Raw genomic sequence first — 24,126 nt, forward strand, 5'->3', positions numbered from 1 at the left:
CTAGTGCAATTTCTCCCTCTCTTTCAGAGTCTTTTTTGCCATGCTAAGTTCAAGTGTTTGAAATCTGCATTCCTCCTGAACTGATCTTGAGTTCTGTTGCAACAAAGAGTGCATATATCCGTTGTAGAAGTCAACTGCTGTAAGATGCTTCTTTAACATGATTCCTTTGATTCCAACCCAGCCTTCCTGAAAATAGAAGGAAACAAACCACCTTGGTGTCAAGTGACAGGACTGGAGGAAATGGTTCCAAGCTGCACCAGGGAGGTCTACGGTAGCTATTAGGAAATATTTCTTCACTAAAAGGGTTCTCAAACATCAGAATAGTCTGCCCAGGGCAGTGCTGGAATCATCATCCCTGGGAGCGTTCAAGCACTGTGTGGACCTGGTGCTTAGGCACATGATTTAATGTTGACCCTTCACTGCTAGGTCAAGGGCTGGACTGGAAGATCTTCTGAGGTCTCTTCCAACCAGACACAATCTGTGTGATTCTGTTTATACTGCAAATCAAAAAAAGCCTGAGCAGAAATCAAGTTCTTCAGCTTATAAAATAAAAAGACTGATGCTGATTTGAGGGAGTTCAGTGAATCATGATGGACAATTAAAAGTTATGTAAGACAAAAATACTAAAAGCCTCATCTTTAAGAGGGTGAACATAAAACAGGTGGGAAAAACTTACCCTGCAACGAGCTATCAGCATTCGGGATGCCTTGTGGTACAGTAGTGAACCAGGAGCAGCTCCACAGCCATTTAATACTTGATCTAAAAAGCAAAGTAAGATTTTCCTGCATTTTTATGCCAATAAACACAAACGTTTGAAACACGCCTCTCTGAAGCATGATAACCATCTTGAGTCACTCTTCTGTTCAAAAATACTTTGTTCTGTGTCTTATTATAGCCAAATGAGCAGGGAAGCAGCAGACCAGTCACTCTCTGGCACTAGGGATAGAACCAGAAGGATGGCCTCAAGCTATGTCTGGGTAGGTTTAGACTGGACATTAGGAAAAAATTTTCACAGAAAGAGTGGTCAGGCCTTGGAACGTGCTGTCCAGGGAGGTGGTTGAGTCACCAACCCTGGATGTATTTAAAGGTCATTTAGACGTGGTGCTTGGGGATATGGTTTAGGGGTGAACTTTGTAGAGTAGGGTTCTTGGTTGGACTTGGTGATCCTGAGGGTCTTTTCCAACCTGAATGCTTCTGTGATTCTGTGCTCCCTAGGTGATCCATGAAGAGCCATTAGCCCTGTGTGCTGTGTCACACCACTCAGGCCACAAGGCTTTCTGACTCACAGACTACGACAGAAAATAATTTGAGCATAGCAACTGGTACAGCTTTCATTGTGAGAGATCCCCAGACAAAGGCAACAGAAAAGGATCTTCTAAAGAATTAAAATCCTCTAATCTCAGGGTTCACTGCTGCTCTCAACACTACCCCAGAGTAGGAACATCCTTAAACCCCTTTCATCCTCATCTTGAGGTACAGAAACCTGCGTATATGTGACTAAGTTTTACTGGAGTATCAGGAAGCACTACTTTATACTATTGTTTAGTACAATTGTGTACATCTCCAAGTCAACATTGGAAAAGGCAAGAAAATTTAACTTAACAGACTAATTTAAAAGTAAATACCTGGAATATTACCCACTTCCACCAAATCCAGAAGCTTAACAGTGGTACCCCTCCAGAGGGTCTGCAAAGGGAACTGGAAACAGAAGCAGATGACATATTCAGAATGGCTCCAGGCAATTATTTAGGTTTTTTTTTTCTTATGCAAGATACCTGTGATAGAAACATTAGGAGGAAAATTTAGGTGTATATCCAGATAAGAGACTTTCCCTTATTATATCAAGTTTTCCTTGATCTTCCTCATCTTATTGACAAGCAATCCATTAACATATGCAGTGAGGAGTTCAGTAGCCATTTGCAAAAGCTGCCTACTGTCATGCAAAGATGTAATCATAGTTTTTTGAAACCCCCTCAAATACATCAGAGGAAATCTTGGAGTTTAACACCACAAAACCACTGAGCTGATTTCAAACTTGGCATCAAATTCATTACAATTCTTCCCCACACCAATTCCACCTTTAAAGCTGGAATTTTAAAATACATGCTAGGTTTTAGAAGCTAAAATAATTAAAACTTGAGATTTAGACATGAATTAAAAATTATCTACACCAAACTCAGACATGCTAGAGGGGCAGAAAGGATGTAAAAAAAAAAAATCCCACTCTCTTACCATACTTCCTATTGCACGATGCAGTTGAAGTATCTGTGCAGCTGTTTGCTCTTCCCATTTTATACAGCTCTTAGCTATAGATATTTTAGGAGCTAAGAAGAAAAAGAGAAGTTATTTCATATAAGGCTTCGTGGTTTGTTTTGCATCTTTTTTTTGCCAACAAACAGCTGTGGCATTTTATCTTATTTTAAACCCAGTTTTATACAGACCAAAAGCAGGTTTACCACCTAGCCACAAATACCTTAGACAGCAATTGGAGAAAAGATTTTGCTACAAAAACCTCTATTTGGATCATTTATACTTTGTTCCAGTTGTCCTCTTACTTCCCCATTGCACTGCAAAGTGATCACATATTTACAAGCACAGCTGTAACCCTGCTGTCTGCGTTACAACCATGAAGAGTAACAAACTCACTCAGATTTTGTAACATTTTGATATTGCATGGCCGATCTACTACCATTAGTGTAATAAGTCTGAAGAAGAATTCTGAAGCATTTTTCCCCCTTTGTGTGATTTATTTAAACCACAGAGGGCAGTGAAGAGACCATATTGACAAAGGTATCTAAAAACCCAAAACAGAACCCAGCACAGCAGAAGATAATTAAGTTTTCCAGCTGATAAAAAATAATTATTATTAAATATAATGTGTACCTACCAAAGGTTACTCCTTCTTTTGGTTGCTCTCTTTTATTTTGTAAGCTTTCAGGCAAGTTTTTCAGGACTGATATAAGCTGCAAAATTAAAGTTTGCACAGTTTCTTAGCAAAGCTAAGTGGAGTCTGTTTATTAACAGTAAATCCAAGACATAAATGTGCAGTACTTAATTTTTCATCAGGGAAACTTTCTTGGGAGCTTTTAGAAAACTGGCTCAGTAGAAGACTTGCTTCATACACATTAAAGCATCCTTCCCACATCCAAGAGAGACAGGGAAGTCCTGGTGAGAGTCCAGCAGAGGCTACAAAGATGTTAAGGGGACTGGAGCACCCCTCTTAACAAGAAGAGGCTGAGAGACCTGGGGCTGTTTAGCCTAGAGGAGACTAAGAGGGGATCTTCTCAATGCTCAGCAAGAACTAAAGGGTGGGAGGCAAGAGGATGGGGCTGGGCACTTGTCAGTGGTGCCTAGTGACAGGACAAGGGGAAACAGTCACAAACTGGAACCCAAGAGGCTCCACCTAAACATAAGGAATATCGTTCCTGTGACAGTGCCAGAGTCCTAGACCAGGCTGTTTGGAGAGGTTGTGAAGTCTCCTTCTCTGGAGAGATTCCAAAGCTGCCTGGATGTTGTGATCCTGGGCAACCTGTGGGTGACCCTGCTTTAGCTGGGGAGGGATTGGACTATTGGACTGGTATTGCTAGCGGTCCCTTCCAACTCCCACCATGCTGCAATTCTGCAAATAACAATTAAAACCCCCAAATATCCTTTTACAGATGATTTTTGTCCTGTAACAGGATAAAAGCTGATTATTAAGATACAGTAGGGATTCACTTCAATGGAAGAATAAAGTGCACAGCTTCCATGAAAAGCACTTGAGTTCTCCAATGAACAGGAGTAGAACAGCAACACATTGGACCAGCACTGACAGCTTATCACACACCGCTCAGATTCCTTCTCAGTGAGACAAAGTGCTCACAAACACAAGTTTTAGACCACTCTCCTCTTACCAGCTGCAGTCAGCTGAGAACAAGAACAAAAAGAACTCTGTTTACACAAGGTACTAATCAGAAGCAACACCAGCTCTGCATGACCTTACCATGTCTGCACCCATCTTTGCTAACATCACTTCCAGCTCCTTTGCAGTACAGCAGGGAGGAACAGCAAACTCTTCTTGCTTAATAATTGGACCTACATCAAACCTGTAAGACAGAAAATACACAGGCTTACTAGAGGAGAAGTTACAACTCAGTTAGCAGTCTGAAGTCTACAATCAATATGTTAACTCAGTTACTAAGTACCTTTTCCCCCCCTCTAAAATTTTATTTTTAAGCACATTGCCAAATAATGTTTGGTTCACAAGACAACACAGGGAAAACAGTACAAGAGATATCTTGGCATGCAAGATTCAGCTCAGCAAGTTGAGGTTGATGTGCATGTACAATTTACAGTTCAGAAGCATAAGACCTCAGAAGAAACAGCCTGAAGTATTCAGAATAAATTTGCTTTATGCTTTCTTGAGATCTATTATCAGACAAGCATCAAGGGTAACTATAAAATGTGCTTTAACAAGGCTTTTATGCCAGAGTTTGTGCTGAAACTATAAACCATAATGATGGGCCACAAAGATGATCAGACAGCTGGAACACCAATCCTATGAACACAGGCTGAGGGAACTGGGGTCGTTCAGCCTGGAAATGAGAAGGCTCTAGTGAGACCCTACAGCAGCCTTCCAATACCTGAGGGGGGCCTACAAGAAAGCTGGGGAGGAATGCTTTACAAGGACTTGTAGCAACAGGACAACAGTTTTAAACTAGAGCACAGCAGATTTAGATTAGACATCAGGAGGAAGTTCTTTACTATAAAGTTGGTGGAACACTGGAACTGGCTGCCCAAGGAGGTGGTAGATGCCCCATCCCTGAAGATGTTCAAAGTCAGGCTTGACGGGATTCTGAGCAACCTGATGTAGTTGGAGATGTCCCTGCTTACTGCAGGAGTTTGTACTAGACGACCTCTAGAGGTCCCTCCCAACCAGTGCATTCTAGGATTCTAATCTCTCTCTCATCCCTAGACAGACAATTGCTTGTCATCTGTTTCACTTACAGGAGGCTACAGGGGCCTCTGAAACCCAAACACCAGATCTTTGCCACATCACAGCAAGCCTCTCCATCTGTGCGGTCATTCTGTCTGCTCCCTGTAATAATGCTAAGAATCACACAGCAAGCGGAGAGTCTAGAGAGCAAATGACACACTCCCTATAGTCCTGTATTTCTAAGTCTCATACAGTCACATGAAAGTTTCTGTTTCAGAGACGTTAAGGTATTTAAGAGACACATGGATGTGGTGATTAGGGACATAGTTTAGCAGTAGCAGTGTGATTGTGAGCTCTAGACAAGTGCTTGGACTTGATCTCCAAGGTCTCTTCCAACCTTAACAGATCTAAGATTCTATGAAGTGTCAATATTAAACAGAAAAATACATCAAAAATAGTGATTACACAGAATGGTTTCAATGATGGCTGAAGTGGTGATGGTTTAAAGTCCTGAGAGGCCACAGAAGCAGCAAGTAGTTTTAGCAAGCAAATCTAACCTACCTTTTTGGTCTTATTTCCATGATTGTGACCCCAGTCACTGTGTCTCCATGAAGCACTGTGTGGATTATTGGTGCAGGACCACGCCATCGTGGGAGGCAGCTGGGATGGACATTCAGCACGCCACTGAATTGAAAGATTTTCAAGTTGAGAGTAGGAACAGTACCTGAAGCTGAACCCACATGTACATAGGTGTGCAACATTAATCACACTGAACCTCAGAATTAACTCTGCAGACCTGCTGAAGTGGTGCTGGTTTAAATATACATTTAAAGGAAATTCATGCTACACAACCTTCAGTTTCTCAGTAAACACAGAAAGGGAGATAAGAGGAATAAAAGTAAACACATGATGAGGACTATTTGCATAGATCTACATCAACACATTAAGGAACAACAGTCAACCTCACAAAGAAAACTAGGACTCAGACTAAGCAGGTGAACCCAGAGAAGTTGACCTCACCTGCTCCAAGACTCAAAAACAGAGTCTTGCTGTGCTAACAAAGCAGCAGTAGATGTTCTGTCATCTCACTTACTATGGGAACTGGAGAATAAGCTCCTTGCTTAGGAGACGTCCAAATGAGGCCACCACACCCACATCAAACTGTCCCACAGGTCCTGTGTGTGGCCACTCGTGAACAGGCAGCTGGAGCTCCTGGGCACAGCTCTTCACAGGCAGGTCCCCACATAGGCGGGAGGGCAAAGTCACCACCTCCAGCCTGGACACGAGCAAGTTCTCGCTGGGCTCCCTGCGGTGGGCAAGGCACTGAAGGTCTCATACACACAGAGCAAGGGAGAGGCAAAGGCTGGTTCATCTCCACCCCTTGTGGGTCCCCTGTGCCCCTTCACATCACCCCCCCTCCAACTCCCACCCCTTACTTGGTTCCCAGCTTCCCTGTGGTGTCCTCAGCCTCCTAACCCCCTCTCAGCCCTACCACCTCTATCTGCTCCCCAGGTTCTGACTCCCTGTATCATCCCTCTCCATCGACCCACTTGTGACACCATGGTCCCTGTCCCACTTTACGTTCCCTTCCTCGCTTCCCTAACAACCTCTGCCCAACCCACGGTTCTTGTCCCACCGACCCCAGCTCAATCCCTAATATCCCCTGAACCCCATCACTGACTCCTACCTTACAACCCCCGGTCCAAAACTTTCCCTCACCGTATTCAGCCTCTCCCTCAACAGCCTCTGCTGTCCCCTCCTCAGTACCAGATTCTTCATTCCGTCTCTTCAGCCCTCGCTCACCGCCCCGGTCCCCTCCCCGCAGGTGCAGCCCCGGCAGCAGGCGGTACCTGGCGGCCTGTAAAGCTCGCAGAGCGGTGACGGCAAAGTGGTCGGTGCCGAAGAAGAGTACCCGCCACGGCGGCGCCCCTGCCCGTCCCGCCGCCCCGCGCACCGCCTTCACCCCCTCCCGCCATGAGCGCAGCGACCGACCCCACATAACGGCGCGTCCGGCGCATGCTGATGGCGCCAACCTCGGGGCGGGGCGAGGGACGTACAAGACCACCCCTCAGGCTAAGGCGGAGCTGCCATCTTGAGGCGGGGCGGGGCGGGGCGGGGCGGGGCGAGAGACGTACAGGACCACCCCTCAGGCTATGGCGGAGCTGCCATCTTGAGGCGGGGCGGCAGGGGGCGGTGCTGGCTCGGAGTGGTGCTGAACTGCATTTCAGGGGCGTGCTTTACTGTTTGAGTGCGGCTTTACGGTTGTTTCGGGAAGGGCGGGCGGCTTTGAGGAGCGCAGATGTCAGCCTTAGCCCCGGTCTCTCCAGCGCACCCCGAGCGCGGCTTCCAACCCTGGCTTTTATCTCTCCACGGCGTCCGTGCTACCCTGGCGAGCGTCTTCCATGGCGGCGGACCCGTAGCCGCGTCCTTCATGACCCTGATTTGGCTGCTCTGCCTCAGTGCGAAGATAAGGCGGAGAAATCGACAGCGGCAGAAAGGGCTGTTGACACCGCAGGCAGTGGGTTTCTGCTGGCTCAAGTCTGCCTCTCTGGACTGCTTTGTTTTAACAGTGATTATACTTTAAAGAATGTTTTACTGTAAACTGTGGGGTCAGAATAACTGACATAGCTAGCTTCTCCCATAACATACGAATTAAAATATTTTACCTTTCTAGCATTCTCTCCCTCCTCTCCCCATCCCCACCATGGGAAGATGGTTTATTTGTGTAGTTCTTCATTTAATGTAAATTACATACACGAATTCCCAACACATCTAAATCAACAGCATATCCGCCGGTCTGTGAAACTAAGAATTTCTCACATGGAATGTGAGAATCGGAACATTCCCTGTATGCCAGTGAAAACATGTAAATTGCTTGGAAATAGGATGGCAGAATTTATGTCAGGCAGGGATAGGGGAGGATCGTTAAGAGGAGTGAAATATTGTGCCTCATTCCACTTTCACATCTGTTTTGCCCATCATTAAAGCTTTCTTTTTGCAGACATGGCAGATGCCTCTGTCTCCAGTGGCAGAAACAACGAAAAGTAATGTAAAAGTGCTGGTTTAAGCTTAAAAAAGAAGAGTCAAGCTCATCCTAACTTAAGTGCCTTTATTCCTGCACCTGAGAAAAAGAGAATGAGCTACTAAATGATAAGGTAGTCTCCTATCTGAGAATCAGTAGTTAAAAATCAGTCGTTCCAGAAAACTTTATTACTTGGGTCACCCCATGAAGGTCTTCAGTTTAGTCACATGCAGTTCACTGATGAATTGCAGCCACATCGCACCAGAGATGAAATTACATGGTAAAAAAATAAAAATAAAAAGATAAATGAGAGGGTAGCAAGGGTGAAGGGATGGCCTCTGCTTGAGAAGAGATAAAGCAGCTGGTGTAGTTCATCATGAAAAGCAGACATGGGGAGAAGGGCAGGTAAGCAGTCTGACAAATAATACAGAGCCAGTAAACAGGGAACAATTGCACAATAACTAAGTGATTACAGGCACTTATGGCTATCAGGCCCCAAAAGAGGGGAAGCAATGTTCCACAACGTGTGTAATTCAACCGCTTATCTCAAAAGCTGGAAAAAAATTGACGGCAATAGTATCTCAGATAGTGAAAAATGCTCATGGTTCCGGAAGCAGCCAGCACAACTGGTGGAAGGAGATGTCCTGTGTTGTGCCAGTAAATACCAGCTCTCTGAGATCAGGGATGTGCCATGTGTCTGGATGGCCCAAAAGATGCCTAAAATGCAGCCAAAAGCTGAGGATTTGAACCCAGTGTTCATTTCCAGGTATCAGATCTTGGCATGGGATTGGTAGCATACCAATGCTGTGTGTGGAGCTTCACTGGTGCTCCTTAGAGAACCTAAACCCTGATGAATTCTCTGTTCTGGCAGTAATTCAGGCTCCTGGAAATACTGAAACTCTTTTTTTTTTTTTTCTCCCAGACTTCTGCATGCAGTAATTAATGTTCCATTTGCAGTGAGTTTATGAAGTGGACTTAAATTCACTCCAGTATCCTTGCTCCCAAGTAATTCATCCTCAGCTGTGATACAACCGCACAGTTCAAACAGATCACAGCCATTACTTAGTATTATGCCTTGGACACAGTGTGCATGAATTTGAACTGAAGATTTATTTTGATGTCATTTTTTCCAGCAGAACTAAAGCAACAATCTGATCATTTCATACACACACATACAAAAAAAAAAAAAAAAAAAAAAAAAAAAAAAAAAAAAAAGCTCTCAAATCGTGCTTTCCTGCTGCATTTGAGCTCTGCTTTTATACATGATAAAAAGAAAAAGCCAACCCTGAATGTTTAGTTATTCTGTAACCAGGCATTTCGGGTCAAAGACACAGAATGGATCAAAAAGGATAAGCAAAATTAAAACGCCAGGGTCAGACAAGTTCTTCCTAAGAGTAGTGAAGACAAATCCAAGGAGGATGCAGAATACAAATCGGTGTCCTGTCTCCACTTTGCTTCCTAGCCAAAAGCACTGAAAATGTCTCCAAGAAGTAAAAAAGATACCTCCTGTTACAGAGTGCCAGTGTTGGCAGGGGAGATACGAAATAAAACACTCACAGCCACTGCTGGAGACATTCCTCTTGAGCAATCATGGTCCTCTGGAGAAGGAGAGGATTACTGGGTGCAAGGGCCAATTCCAAACAGTGGGAAATGGCTTTTATTTCAATGTGCCTCACACTGAGTCATAAAATCACAGAATCATTTTGGTTGGAAGAGACCCTTAGGATCAAGTCCAACCATTAACCCAGCACTGACAGGCTACCACTAAACTATGTCCCTCAGCACTGCATCTCCATGGCTTTTAAATCCCTTCAGGGATGGCAACTCCACCACTGCCCTGGGCAGCCTGTTCCAGGCCTTGACAACTCTTTTGGGGAAGAAATTGTTCCTCCTGTCCAACCTAAGCCTCCCCTGGTGCAACTTGAGGCTGTTTCCTCTTGTCCTATCACTTGTTTCCTGGGAGAAGAGACTGACCCTCACCTTCCTCCAACCTCCTTTCAGGGAGCTGCAGAGAGCCAGAAGGTCTCCCCTGAGCCTCCCTTTCTCCAGACTTAACAACCTCAATTCCTTCAGCTCCTTTCCTGGAGGATGCTTTTCAGAGTGAAAGCTCCCATCCCATTGCTGCCAGGTTGACCGTGAACAGTGAAACATCTCAGTGTTGGGTGTGAGCTGGGTGAAACCTCACCAGGGCAGCCAGGAAGCTCTCCATTGGATGTGATCCAGGATTCAAAGGATTCATCACACTGGAACATGGCTTCAGTGCCAAAGACACTATGTCAAACTGGAAAACACCAAGAACAGGAGACAGCCCATCTCCCATTAAGCTTAAGCTAACCAGTGCTAGCTGTGTGCTCCAAGCCCATCACTGAGAGTTATCTAGATTGCTTTCTGGTGTGCAAGTTCATCCATGGACCAGGTAGGAAGGGGAATCCCTCTTTCCCAGTGTGGCTGGCACAAAAAGACAGCACATCATCCTGGTGATGCCACAAAAGCCTTTTAGCAGCCTGTTGCCTTAGGCAGCTGCTGCCAGTCCCTGTGAAACAGGGGTGAGTGCTTTGCCTGCAAGGTCAGTCTCTCTCATAAAATGTTCTGAGAACCTTGAAATGCTCATCCACTAAAAGAAAAAAAAAAAAAAAGGCTGATAGCTGCTTTATCAGAACATGCTTCCTTTCTGCAGTGAGGACCCAGCCAAGCAGAGTGAAAGTTATCATTCATTTTAACCCTCGGGTAACTTATTACTGAGTGTCACTCCTTCCTGCCTGCTCTTACTCCTGATTGTGCCAAGAGCTTGAGCAAATAGGCTGGAAGTTCCTCTGGTTCACTCTTTGGGAACAGGTCGTTCACCTCGTGTTGTAAATGAACCCACTAAAGAGGTGTGTTTTTTTCAGGGGCTGGAGTGAACCTCACCTTGTTGGACTGGCCTTCACACATGACTCAGGAGCAGAATGAATCACAGCTCATACCGAGAGCAGGAGGAGAGGAGAGACCAGGAGGAGAGGAGAGGCCAGCCGGTCCCCGTGGTAAGGCACTGACGGCTGCTCCAGGGAGACCTCTCCAGATGGCAGGGCTTCAAGAAGAAATGTAGCTTCCTCTTGCTGGTGAGTCTGTGGAGACTAACAGGCATTCCTGCTGGGCTGGCTGGTGGGTTAATTTATAGCTATCTGCAAAGAAAGCCTTGTTTGTTTGTTTATTTAGAAAGCTCAAATCCTTGAAAATCTTAAGCAAAAGCTGTGTGACTGAAGTTTAAGGAGAGGCTGAATAGCAAGTGGGAAGCAGACTGGGATAGGAACAGTCTGAACAGTCTGAAAAGTAGTCAAAAGGGAAATGTTTAGTGTAACTCAATTTCCTCTTTAACTTTTGACTCTACAAAAGTTAGTAAATAGTCCAGAGTACCTTCTTGCTTTAGTGCTTGAAATAGTAAACATTTTTCTTGTCTTTAATTGAGCTCACTCCTTGATGTACCTTTATAAACCAACTCACCTGTTTTTGTCTCCATGGTGTGCCATTGTATATCCTCCATGAATCCCCAAACCAGGCTATCCCACTTTTATAATGCATTTGGAATAACTGACACATTTAACACAAGCAGGACAGATAAGATAACCACCAGAGAGAGAGTCTGGGTGACAAGAAGGGGACACTTCACCAAGGCTGGGATGTTACAAGTACATTGCCCCATGCTGTGTAGTCAGTATTTAGTAGAAGTCCAGAGGGACATTGTCACCTTGTCAGGAGATGGTCTTTCAAGAAGACTTTTATCCCCCTATCTTTACTTATGTCACTATAGTGAGTATCTCAAGACTTCTCCTTTGCAGAGTGAGGACAACATACGGGTTGGTAAGCAGCCTCAAGTAGCAGATCTGGTAAAACCCAACCTGCAGAGCACTTGGTGGTTTCCCAGCACCATGTGCTGTGCCCTGGCTGGAAGGAGATCATGTGCAGCTGGGGACATGTACATTCCCATACACACTCCATACCCTCTCTCTGGGTTATGCCAACCTTTAAAGTCACTTATCCCTCAGCTCTGCCTCATGCGTGTGGTGAGTCTCAGATCTCCAAAGGTTTCCATCATGAGGGAGAATTTTACCACTTAAGCTCTGGCATCAAAATGTAGAGCAGAAACCAGCCACCTGCCATTTTCCTGTAGTTTCTTGAGATTTCAGAGGATGCCACCAAAGTCCACAGAACCTGGTTTGCAGCAGAAGGATTTGGGACAGCATTGGTGTATAACTCTTTGATCCTGAAGTACACACAGCACATAAATTTTGTAGCTTTTGATGTGAAAATCCCATTTGCAAAAAGAAGGAAATCACAAAAATGTTCAAGTTGATATTTAAACTCAAGATAACACAGTAAAATGTTTCTTTGAGAGGTGTTGTCTTCTTTGTTCCTTCTACCTTCTTCTTCAAAGGCATAAAAACGCACATGCTTTCTCTCATTTGAGCTTCCCTTGTTGGGTATTGGGTGTCTTCAGAGGGCTAGGAGACCAAAGCCCACAGCTTGGAGTTGTCTAAGGCCTGGATCTAAGCTCTTATCCACACCCAAGAGCAGCCAGAGTGTCTGCTGAGACGTGTGGGCAGGGTAGCAGTGGAGAAGACATCTTCCACACTCTCTCAGCTTGTTTGGTGGAGCAGTTCTCACCTACACTGGGATGTGGGCAGCAGGGCAGAACAGCTATGCAGGCTAATCTGAAGGAGGCCACTTTAAAATCTCTCTTTCAACCTCCAAATTCTCTTAAGGGCATTTCCAGTCCAACTGTGGGACTCACTGTTTCCTTACTGGGAAAGCTGGTGGTGCAGGCAGTGTTCTGGATCCTGCTGGGGTAGGTAGCCTGGCCTGAGAAGATTTTATAGCTCTGATGAATGAAGCTTCCAAACTAGTTTGGTCAGTTTGATGTAAAAGGCCTTTAAAATAACGGGGCTTTTCCATAAAGTCTTTCCCTTAAATTTCCTGCTAATGCACAATAAATATCCATTCTACTACCATATTGCACCACCTCCCATAGCTGGGGGGAGATTTGGTGGTACTGAAGACTTTACAAAGCAGCAAAGTACTTTTAGCAGCTTCCTAGCATCCCTGCTGTGCATGGCAGCTTTGGGGCGGACACCAGGAGGCGGCCCACAGGTTATGAAACACCTTAGGAGAAAACCAGCAACATGCATGCCAAATGTTCCTGTCCAAGCAAACAATTAGACAGAAGCCTTGCACAGCAAGATTTCACACGTTCAAGAGGCACTTGTTATTAGGGTGTAGCAAATTTGTTATTTGATTTCACTGGCACCAAGACTCTATTTCCTCCTTTCTGAGAAGTGGATAAGCTCCAGCCTCCTGGATGTAAGGTAATTGGGATTCCTAGCTGCAGGGAGCAGCTTTCCCCCTAGTTTCGGAAATGCAGAGTCAATGTGGACCATGTGTTTGAGATTCTTGACCTCAAAGAATTGCTAACAGGTGATTTTTCTGGCAGCAGGGAGCAAGCCTCTACGCCTGGTTGGCTATCAAATGTGAACTTTGAATTGTGAAGGCATTGAGAAGGGGGGGAAATAGTAGCAATCATTAGGTCTATAACCGACAGGACAAATGCTTCCCTGAGGAGTCAGCAGCAGTGTTGTTGACACGCCTGGTGTGGTGGAACATGCTCCTGAGTGATTTCCAGGGAACAGTTTCAGACAGTGCCAGGCCACACTGTAAGGCAGACCGAAGTTGAGAGTGTCGCAGAAGTCTGAGTCTTCACATAATAATTAATGGCCTCTGGGGCCAGCATGTCTGAGTGACTTCTGTGTGGTGGTGTCACTCACCTGCGAGTGGATGGCTGTTCAGATGAGCAGCAATGGAGCAGTGGGCTGAGGAGAGCTATCTGAACATCTCACATGAACTCACGGCGGATAGATGGGAGCCCTCTGCTCTGGTCAGGTCCTCCAAAGAAGGCTGAAGAACTGAGTGGGACAAGCAGCCATAAAAACTGGATTGATGCCACTGGTGAATGAGGGACTAAAGGTCAAGGAGAAGCTTTTTGCTTCCCAGAAGAATGGGAAGATACCTTTGCCTCCATGGCAAGCCAGCTATTCCTCCTCTTGAGGCTGAACCCTCCACCTCCTCGTCTCCACACCCTTATTCTACCATCCATAGACCAGCAGCACATAGTCACTGTCCACAAAGTATGAATTCTCTAAGGATTGTGACATGGAAGCAAGAAGGGAAGCAGTGAGCTTAGCTGAGGAGGAACTGGCTCTCAGCAGCAGAACTCCCATCTACACCGGGTCATCTAGGTCATCTCTCTATCAGAGAAGGGGGTCAGGAAAAGGATGGAAGACCTGTGGGTCAAGATGAAAATGGATTTATTGAAACAGCCAACCTGATCCCTGTGCCAGTATGAAGTATATAAAGTTATTCTCAGCCCAGGGAATGTAGGGTGATCACACTAAATGGAAGGCAGTCATCAAGAGCAGAAGAAGAAAAAGTAACGAGGTCAGGAGAAGCCCAAGTAGGAGACCCCATCCTTAGCAAACTTCCCCCTTTATACTGACCAGAATGTTTCTGGTCTGGGATACACCTGTGGCCAACTCAGCTCAGCTGCCCTGGCTGATTCCAAACTGGTAGGAGCCTGCAGCCCATGGCTGGCCTGGAATTCTGTCCCAGCTAGAGTAGGACATAGACTCAGTCTGCTATCATCTCAATGGCTGCCAGGATCTGCTCCCTGTCCTGGCAGCTCAGATTGACTTCTGCAGAAGAAAACAGATGCCACAGCTTCAAGGTTATCCCTCTCCTCTCTCTCTGTCTTTCCCAGGCATCTGCACATTGAAGAAGCACCAGTGAAGGTGTGATCCATCCCATACAACTATGAAGTTCTTCTGGATAATCTCATTTTTCCTGCTGCAAGGTAGACTCTTGGCTTAGAAGATAATGGTGTGGGTGAAGTAGGTCACACTTGCTGAGGCTGTGTCTCTTCAAAGGCTCTCACCCACTCCAGGCTCAGCAGGGATTACAAGAAAACATTGTCTGTATGGCACATTCATGGGAGCTAGATGTACACATGCAAGAGCTTCCAGCATTGTTGTGTGGCTTTATGAATGCCTCACAGGCTGAGGCAAGCACCTCCAGATAGTATATGGCAAAGGCACACACCACAGATCTTAACTCTCTGCAAACAGGGCTTCTTCCCTCTGTGGGCCCATTTTTCTCAGTGCACACCAGCAGCAGCCTGGCTCAGCCATGGGGACAGCTGCACCCTGAGCCTGTGCTTAGAGCACTTGCAATCTGTAACACCAAGGAAGACACCCACCTTATGGATATTTGATATTTTTTAAACAAAATATCAATATCTGTGGGGACTTTCTGCACCTCTGCTGTGCGGAGGGATGTTACAGCTGACACTTCACGACTAGAAGGTGAAACTGGAGAGATCTGAGCCTCGAACTGTTCTCCCCAAGTTCCCCAGAAAGGGAGACATTAGAGGTAGATCATCCCCCCAGATCAGGACACCAGGGTATCAGGGAAGCCAGCAATGATGCTTACCAAAGGGCTCAAGACTAGGAGATGAGCTTGCCATCATCTCTCCTCCAGGGAACAGCAGTTTGCCTCTTGAATGCCTTTCTCCCTGCGCTGATTTCCCGGTTCAGAATCAGACGTCATTCCCATCTGCCCTGTGCTCTCTGTGTGTCCTGTGTTTAGAGAGTGGCCACACTCATATGCTGATTTCTTTGCAGACACTGGAGCTTTCCTGATGAAAAACGCTAAAGTCAAGCAGTGTTTACAAGCCAGCACAATGAGTGGCAATGTATTGCTGGAGGACTGTAACCCAGAGTCAGATTTCCAGGAGTGGTCTTGGCAAGGTGATTCTCTGATGAATCACGGCACACAGAGCTGCCTCTCTGTGGTGGGGGACAACAGCGTGCAGACAAGGCTCTGTAGCAGCACAAGCTGGGACTGCTCAGATTCTCTGCTCTCTCCTCTGGGCAGCAGCCAGGGCTACCTGGTGGCCAGCAAGAAAGGAGTCACCCTCAGTGACGTGCAAGGCCTCAAGGCCCAATGGCAAGATGTTGAAGACAGGAGTGTGTGTGAGGAGAAGGCAGGTAAGTGCTGCACGCCTGAGGACACACACACACTGCTGGGGAATGTGGAGAGGCACAAGCAGTGTCATGGGGTCTTTCCAACCCTGAATGCTCCACTATAATGGGGTCTGCAGTGTGAGCCAGAAATGCTCTCCACTTCTGAGTGCATGAGGTAAGGCTATGCCCTCACGGCTGTGTTCTGCCTGCCTGGAGAGACATACTGGGCAACCCTGGGAGCCAAGGAGACAGCCATTTCCCACCTCAAGCACAGCAGTGAGCAACCATTGCATCTTTCTGCTCTTTTCTTCTGCAGCCAAGGCAGAGCAAGGCATGGACTTCCTTGCAGCCCTCGCCAGTACCCAAGCGTATGAGCACGCCACAGGCACACTGCAGGTGCTGGGTATGGATCAGGAAGAGCTGGAGGAGCTGCTCTGGTTCTTCCGCAGAGAAGACTGTAAGTCCCACTGGACTGTAAGTGTTCCTGGGTTGAGAGTTGGAATAGAAATGCACTTCATGGCTGTTCACCCTCCTGCATAGCCAAAGTGCCAGAAAGAATTACCCGAGGAGGTGATTTACCCCAGATATATAAACCCTGAGTCTCATCTCCAGAAGCAGCAGGCTGTGAGCAAAGACAGTCACAAGGCTTTGCTGAGAGAATCTCCTCTCCAGAGAGGGGTTCAGCCTCCTTCCAGGCACAACCTGGAGAGAGCAAAGGTCTGGATGATCAGTGATTTTGTCAGGGTGGAGGGAGCAGACTGATATGAGCAGGTCAGGGCCCTGAGGATCAGCTTCAAAGCCACAATAATCAAGGACAGGGTATCTGCTGCCATCCATGCTACACACCCCAGCCAGTGTTCAAAGGCACAACCTCCCTGCTTGTGTGTGGCAGTGCCAGAAAGGCTGCAGAGCGGAGGAGCCTCCCTAGCTGTGCTGGAGGGGGGAGAGGGGGGAGAGAGGGGGGATGTTTCCACTCACAGATTTGCTCCCACCTTCAGGCAGGGCCACTCACTGCTCTGGGGCAGTGAGAAAAGCCACATGTGGCTGCTGTGGTTGGTGTGAAAGAGGTAGAGCCCCAGCTGGGGGTCTGTGAGTGGCAGAGCACAGTTGTGAAAGTCTCCTGCCCAGAGATGGGGAGTTGTCTGAGGTTACCCCAAAAATGTGACCTGAATACTCTACTCTGGGTGCTGAGCTGGACACTGGCACTCTGAGCTTGGCTGTCCTCACACAACACTGGGCCGGCCTCTGTGTGTGCTAACACTGCCTCTCTGTGCTTCTCTCAGCATCATCATGGAATTACTCCATCCTTGTGCTTTCTTCTGTGGCCATGATTCTGGGTCTTGTCCTCCTGACCATTAACATTTCACGAAACAGGTGAGTCAGGGAATCTGAGAGTGTTTTGGTGTGTGGTGGTGTACTGAGCTCCCCAGACAGGCAGACATGTGGGTTTGGCAGGGCAGCTGAGGCACAGGGCTGGAACAAGCCCTGAGTGATGGCGAGAAGAGCAAAGACAGAGTCTTTGAACTGTACTTTGCTGTAAAATCTTCCCTGGCTCCCTGCTTTTCTTCCGTGTCACTTATAAAGAGCCACTTCACTTCTCCAGGCTCTGTACCCTCTGCCCAGCCCAGCAGGGCTGTTGGGAGGGAAATGTGACCTAAGGTGCTCTCCCATAAGTACCAGGGCTCTGGAGCAGGAATCTGAGACCTCTCCTCACCTGTGTTCCCATGATGTTCCCCTGGGTCCCCCAGTCAGCTTGGGTGCCTGGCACCCAGCAATGGGAGCCCAGGATGGAAGATAATCAATCATTAATCAAGCACAGAGGCACAACTGAGGAGCTGCAGTTGAGGAGCAACTCACTGTTTTGTACAGCAAGTTACAGCCAGGTCAGAGCTTTCATCTTAAAATGGGAGAAAAAGAGCTAATGCTCCAAGTCTGCCCTGCTCTCCTTTTAGTGATGGTTTGCTGGGTGTCACTGCCTCGCTCTAGGCAATGTGGTGCTGTGCTATGTGTTCTGAGTGCAAACTCCTCATCTCTGTGTACTCTCTGTGCACTCAAACACTTCAGAGCATTTACATGACACAGTGCAGCTGGCTGGGTTTGCCCAAAAGCAGCCAATATGTTCCCAGGGCCAGGGGATGTAACCAACTTGCTCCTAGATGTGGACTGGACTCACTGCTTCACCCTGTGTTTCATTTTGTACCTTGCCTGCAGGAAAAGGAAGCTCCTCACGAATCAAGAAGTAGCACAAATGGCACAGCAGGCTGAGCTGGAATCCAAGGAAGCCCTGATGCCTGTGCAGCAGGAAAACAGTCCAGCTGAGCAGGAGAAACAGGAACCAGTGCCCCAGGATCAGAGACCAGGAGATGTGGTGGTCCAGTGGAAGGATGGGACTGTTACATCTCTGTACACGGACAGGCCTGAGCATGCCATATGATGCAGCTGAAGCCAAACCATTCAGGCCCTGAAGAGTGGGTCAGAATGTCTCAGATCACAGTGATGGAAGTTTAAACAAGCAGGTTAGCCTGGGAAACAGATAAAAAAGCAAGGGGCAAACGTGGCCCTGGACTCGAGGCCAGGCAGTGCCTCCCCCATTTCAGCACCTGGCTGGCTGGTCCTTGCCCTCTGTGCTCAGCTGCCTCCAGCCTTCTCTCCTGCACTGGCTTCGCCCCTTCCCTCAGATGCTGCCTCCCTTCACTGCAATTGAGTGGAACTGAGCTGAGGCAGGAGGTGGGAGGTGAGAGGGGGGTGGCTTGCTGTGGCCAGCCAGGGAACACGCTGTCCTGTCCCAGCAGAACAGTCACACTGAAGCCAAGGCACTCCTGTTCTTTTCAGAAATCATCTTTATTAAAATATTTTCCAAAGTGGTTGGTTGAAATCCCACAGTGAAGCTCTCTCTCCATCAGTAAGGTCATATATATACACATATATCTTTATGTATATCTGTACAAATGTACACCTGGATATTTGACTCTGCATCTCCAGGGAGAAGCAGAACATTTAACCTGATTTAGCAAGTGGAACCGAAGGCACAGCCCTTGGCACAGGTGGAGCCTGATCTGCCTTAGGATTCACTTCACACCCTTTCCTGGGTGCATGTAGAAGCCATGAAATAATTTAAGCCATTTTGGGAAACAGATCAGGTTTTGCAAAGTGTGTCCTTGGCAGTGGAGCATCTGTCCTTGTGAAGTCTTTGAAAAGGAGCGATGCAGTGTACAAGCTGGGTTCAAACCCCAGCTGTTTTGGTATATTTCAATGCATGGGAATCAATTTCAGGACACCTGAGGCCTTTAGTTGGCTGAAACAAAATCTGCACCTTCCTCATTTGGATTGAAAAAAAAACAACAAAAATTCCTTCTACTTATTGCTTGGTCAGGGGACCCATAAGACAAAGAAGATGGGTGCCTCTGTGCTTGATTATCCCCCTTCCTGGGCTCCAATTGCTGGGTGCCAGGCACCCAAGCTGACTGGGTGGGTCCTGGGTTCAGCCCTCACCCTTCCAGTGGTAGCTGCAGCTCCACCTGCTCCAGGAACTGCCTGGATCCATATGGAAAGCCAGGCTGGCTTCCACCAGGTGTAAGCACAGCAGCAGGGGATGACAGCCAGGGCAAGGGCAGGCAGAGTGATGCTGCAGCACATTCTGGGCTTTCAGCACCACATCTGCTCACCAATTGCCACTGTAGGCTTTACCCCAGTGCAGAGGTGGGGTCCAGCATCCACCGTGGTGCCTGTGAGTCCACCACGGGTGGGCTCAGCCGCAGCAGTGGGGGAACAGGGGTCTCTCTCCTCCTTCTCCACAGTCCACAGGGACATAAGCTAAAATATCTTGAAGCCTTTCAGCAAGGTCAGCGCAGGAGCTTTCCTCTTGCTCTGAGCCCGTGAGGACTTGACAGTGACCAGCTTGGCCTGGGCCACCGAGGGGATCTCCTTGTAGTTGACAGTGGAGAGGGTGTTGAAGGTGCAGCTGGCCAAGCCCTGGCGGGTTGGCAGGGCCACCGTGGTGGCCAGCGGAGGGCAGGGCTGCTCCTCGGTGATGAAGAGTGGGCGGACAGGCTGGCTCCGCTCCGCCTGGCGCCGTACCTCCCGCACGGCTTCGTGGAAGACCTGCTGTACCCCCGCGAAGTCCTGGCACGCCGACACCTCGTAGAAGAGGCACCCGAACCTGCTCGCCAGCGACATCCCTTCAGCAGCAGGCACCTGCCTGGCGAGAGCAGAAGGTGGAGATGCAGCATCCCTCAGTGTGCTGCAACCACCCAAAAAGCAGAGCAAGGGGTACAGGAGGGGAGCACCCCACATCCCATGCCTCCTTTCCCAGGGCAGCACCTGCTTGTCCTCCATCCTGGGACAAGCAGGGGACATAGTTCCAAAAAAGTGTTGCCTTTCCCATTGTAATGGACTGCTCAGGTCCCTGGGAAATCCTGCAACGTCCTGTGCTGGGTGAGCCTGGCAGGGACCAGTGCCAGGGACACAGTGGGCTGGAAGCAATGGCATCAATCTGGGAAGCAGGGAGGAGATGGGACAGATCCTCACTATGGGGAGGAGGAAGCCTCCCGACAGAATCCGTGCTGGGAGCATGGAGGGTTTCAGCAATGCATGGTGGGGGGGGGGGCAGGGGTTCAGCAACGGATGTGACTCAAGGACCCGTGGGACCAACACTCAGCAGAGCAAAACACACCGGGGACATCCAGTCCTGGCAGCAGGATGGGCTCGAATGGGCTCCAGGGACAGGGCGCATCCAGAAGGGAGTGAGGAGCTGGAGTGGGCTCAAGCCCTGCCCGCTGCCTCACCATGCAACCCAAAAAACATCCCACTGCAAATACCAACGGGCTCAAAATAAACACATTCCCACCCTGGGCAGGAAAGCAGAAAGCTGGGAGATGTGGGAGGACATGGCAAATACTGATGAGGGTGGAAATAACCACAGGAAAAACAAGATTTGGGTTTTCCATCCCAGCTGGAGGGATGGTGGGGATCCATGAGCTCTTCTCCACCAGGAAAAGCTATCCTCGCTCTGCTCTATTACCTGTACTGCTCCATGTCCAGCTTGTTGCCCAGCAGGAGCACAGGGCAGCGGCGCTGGCAGCCCCTTGCGTGCAAGGAGAGGACCTCCAGGTACCTCTGGCAGCCCTCGAAGCTCTTCCTGTCATCGATGCTGTAGACAACGAGGAAGGTGCTGGCCCAGCGCAGGTAACGCTCACAGTTCTCAGGACCATCCTGGGGACAAGAGGAGCAGCTGAGCTCCACCTGTGCTCCAAGCCATGTCAAGCTGAGCCTTCGCCACCAGTGGTGTCTTGGTGCCTCACCTGGTCAGCAGTGTCCATCACCTTCATCAGCACGGGCTGCTGGTCTACCAGCTCCTCTGAAGTGTAGGTGTCCTCTGCAAGGAGAAGGGTGGTTGTGAGGATGGGATGAGGTGTTTCATCCTCTCCAAAGCCAAGCAAAGCCTCGGATGCTTGGGACATCATGAAAAAATCTGTGATGAGAAGCACCCTCCCCCCGATGCCTCCCACCCTGTTCCTTCCAAGACAGCATTATTTTGGGGGGCTGACAGTGATGCCACTGGGCAAGCTCATCTGGGAGTGGTTATTTCCCATCACATGCTGCAAGCATGGGCTCCCGTGGGAGAAAGAGAGAAGGGAGAAGAGCCCAGCTGGTCATCACTGCACCCAGGAATCAGCCTTATCTAAATGCCACGACCTGTCGAGATAGAGCCAGCTAAGGATTGGCACTGGGGCTGCTTCCCAACAAATCAGACAAAAGGAGCACATGTTCCTTGGGAAGGAGGGCAGACAGGGAGAGCTGCTGAGCTGTTCCCCTGGGAGAAAGATGTCTTCTCCCTGCCGGGTCCAAATGGATGCGTTTTGGAAAGGTTTTGACATGGGAAGATGAAACCACATTCCCAAAAAAGAGCCAAGGAGGAAAAGATTTATCCTGCTTTCCTAAGAGCCACTGAGTTATTAGGGGCCGGAGCCAGCTGCTGGACATGATCCATATCGCCCTAATGTCCCTGATAAATCATTTACGGTTCTTCCCCGTGCCCTGGAGTCAGGCCCAGCAAAATAGTTATTAATTACTCAGACTGAGTGGGGGGGGGGAAATGCTCAAAACTGCTTGCAGCAAAGCACAGCCCCAAGTCTTCCCACTTGCCAATCCCCCCCCACCCCTGCCCTTCCCCTGCCCAGCACCCCAGGAGCTCCCCAAGGAGTACTCCCCAGTACTTAATCTTTCCGTTTCTTTGGGGTGATGCAAGGAGCCAACACTCCCCTGTGGGACATGCCCGTGGAGAGAGTGCTGCTTTCACCTCTGTTTTGACAGGCGGGTTTGGGTCAAATCCAGCCCTTCCGTTGTTTTTCTTGTAATTTTGGGTGGCTGTTGGTTTGCTGTTTTGTTTTGTTTTGTTTTGTTTTGTTTTGTTTTGTTTTTCCCTTTAAATGCCATGGTCGTGGGAAAAATAGGAGGTGGGAAGGATGCTCTGTGGGAGTTCATGGGGAACAACCCAGGAAAAACCCCCGCAGGGAAGGCATCTTACCGAGGTTGGGGTCATACTCGCTTATGAACCTCTTGGTTAGAAACTTCACAGTCAGGGCTGCGGGAGGTGAAAGAGGTGGGTGAGATGGGTGTCCCCACGCTGACACCACCACCACCACCCTGGCACCCCACCAACGCCTGGCATTGCAATGGCGTCTGAGCACCCATCTCACCTGACTTGCCGGCGCCTCGGCACCCCAGGATGGCCACGTTGCACTCGGTGAGAGGGCTCTGGGGCGGCCGCTCGCCGGCGGCTCGGGGTTTGCCAAACATCGAGGACATCCTCGGTCCTGCAGAGAGAGAGTGAGGGACGTGGGGCACCCGCTGCCATGCCCGATGAGGACCTCCTCGCTGCTTCTCGTTCATGGAGTGCCTCAGTTTGGGGGGTCCAGCAGCACTGGGGAGGAGGACTTGCTGCCTCCATCTGCATCTTGGAGCCAGGGTGGCCGGCATCACCATCCCACACTAACTCCATCCAAAGAAAGACAGGGACCCCGACGCAGCCCTCCCTTTGCACCCCAGAAAGAGAAGAAAAATGCAGCGTCTCACCTTCAAACCCGCTGCTGGAGAAGGCGTGTGGCCCGCCGCGGTCTGGGGCAGCTGCAGCCCCTCCGCCGCCGGGCTGCGGATGAATGAGACAGGCGGAGGCCAAGGCGGCCTCGGGCCCCAGCCAAACTCCTTGTAAGGAAACTGCTGCGCCAGCGCCGGGCTGGACACACTGCCCGAACACCGCGAGGACATCACACACCGGTCCCCAGAGCTCCAGGGACTTCGAGCTGGGATCCCCCCGGCTTGGTGACCACGTCACCTCGTACTTTAGTGCGTCTCAGCGCCTCACTGAGCACCCCCAGCACCTCACCGTGTCCGCAGCACCTCACCGTGCCCCCAGCAAACAGAAGCCTGGTCCCGCTCCCCCGGCTGAGGCCGGTGCACTCATTGCACCTCCCGCGGAAGACGCACCTCCCGGGGTCGATGCTGCCTGCACAACCCCCTGCCCACCACTCGCCCGGCTCCTTCCGTCTATCTTTTGCTGCCTACACAGAGCGGGAAAAACCCTTTTTTTCCACCCGCGAGTGGGATCCCGAGGGACAGGGGCGCAATGGGAGTACTCACCGCTGCCCGCACCGAGCCATCAGCCGGCACTCAGCGGGCTCCGAGCCCGGGTAGGTGGCGGAGGCTGAAGTCAGCGTTGTCATGGCGATCGCAGCCATTTGGGATGGGACTCAGCGCCCGGGACCGCAGGATACGGCCCCCTGGGCTGGCCCCGAGGGGTGTCTAAGGAGGGGCCACAGCTAGGGCTGGGGGGTGGAGGCTGCTCTGTGGCCGTGCCGCTGGGATTGTTGCCCCTTACTGCAGGCAGGGTATTTTTAAACTCGCCCAAAATAGTCTGGGAGTGTGGAAGTCCCTGCAAGCCCCGGGGATGGAGAGGATGGGTAGCATGGGGAACGTGGGGATGGGGAGGATGGAGATCACTCCCCTGCGGGAAGCACAACCCCTTCGGGGACCTCTGGATCCCAGACCCCCCAACTTTGGGCGCAGATCAAGGTTGCTTTAAAGCCACTGGAGCTAAATGTGGTGTTTTCTGCTGGGTACTCTTAAACATCAAGGACAGTAATACA

At 49.2% G+C, this 24,126-nt stretch overlaps 2 protein-coding genes across 3 annotated transcripts; both read right to left on the bottom strand.

The window, feature by feature from the left end:
- MTFMT (mitochondrial methionyl-tRNA formyltransferase) lies at positions 1-6,914 on the bottom strand. The gene is made up of 9 exons (XM_054387742.1): positions 6,766-6,914; positions 6,009-6,221; positions 5,477-5,599; positions 3,983-4,085; positions 2,888-2,963; positions 2,233-2,324; positions 1,626-1,698; positions 677-759; positions 1-186 (listed from the first exon to the last, which is right to left on the bottom strand). Exons 1-9 carry the CDS (start codon positions 6,912-6,914, stop codon positions 1-3), a joined length of 1,098 nt encoding a protein of 365 aa, XP_054243717.1.
- Positions 6,915-19,795: 12,881 nt separating this feature from the next.
- On the bottom strand, positions 19,796-22,789 carry RASL12 (RAS like family 12). 2 transcript variants are annotated; one of them, XM_054388197.1, is made up of 5 exons: positions 22,681-22,789; positions 22,509-22,565; positions 21,283-21,356; positions 21,003-21,193; positions 19,796-20,180 (listed from the first exon to the last, which is right to left on the bottom strand). In XM_054388197.1, exons 1-5 carry the CDS (start codon positions 22,787-22,789, stop codon positions 19,796-19,798), a joined length of 816 nt encoding a protein of 271 aa, XP_054244172.1. The 2 variants fall into 2 exon arrangements, with proteins under 2 accessions (XP_054244172.1, XP_054244173.1); XM_054388198.1 differs by lacking the exon at positions 22,509-22,565.
- Positions 22,790-24,126: the final 1,337 nt, after the last annotated feature.

This window comes from Indicator indicator, chromosome 16 (genome assembly GCF_027791375.1).
Source record: "Indicator indicator isolate 239-I01 chromosome 16, UM_Iind_1.1, whole genome shotgun sequence".
Lineage (NCBI taxonomy): Eukaryota > Metazoa > Chordata > Aves > Piciformes > Indicatoridae > Indicator > Indicator indicator.

Coding starts and splice junctions, on each gene's coding strand:
- MTFMT (XM_054387742.1), bottom strand. CDS start 6,914: ATGTGGGGTCGGTCGCTGCGCTCATGGCGGGAGGGGGTGAAGGCGGTG. Junction 4,086..5,476: donor ATGGAAATAAGACCAAAAAG/GTAGGTTAGATT, acceptor TCTGTCTTACAG/GTTTGATGTAGGTCCAATTA. Junction 187..676: donor TGCTGATAGCTCGTTGCAGG/GTAAGTTTTTCC, acceptor TTCTATTTTCAG/GAAGGCTGGGTTGGAATCAA.
- RASL12 (XM_054388197.1), bottom strand. CDS start 22,789: ATGTCCTCGATGTTTGGCAAACCCCGAGCCGCCGGCGAGCGGCCGCCC. Junction 22,566..22,680: donor CCGAGGCGCCGGCAAGTCAG/GTGAGATGGGTG, acceptor CACCTCCCGCAG/CCCTGACTGTGAAGTTTCTA. Junction 21,194..21,282: donor TGATGGACACTGCTGACCAG/GTGAGGCACCAA, acceptor TCTTGTCCCCAG/GATGGTCCTGAGAACTGTGA.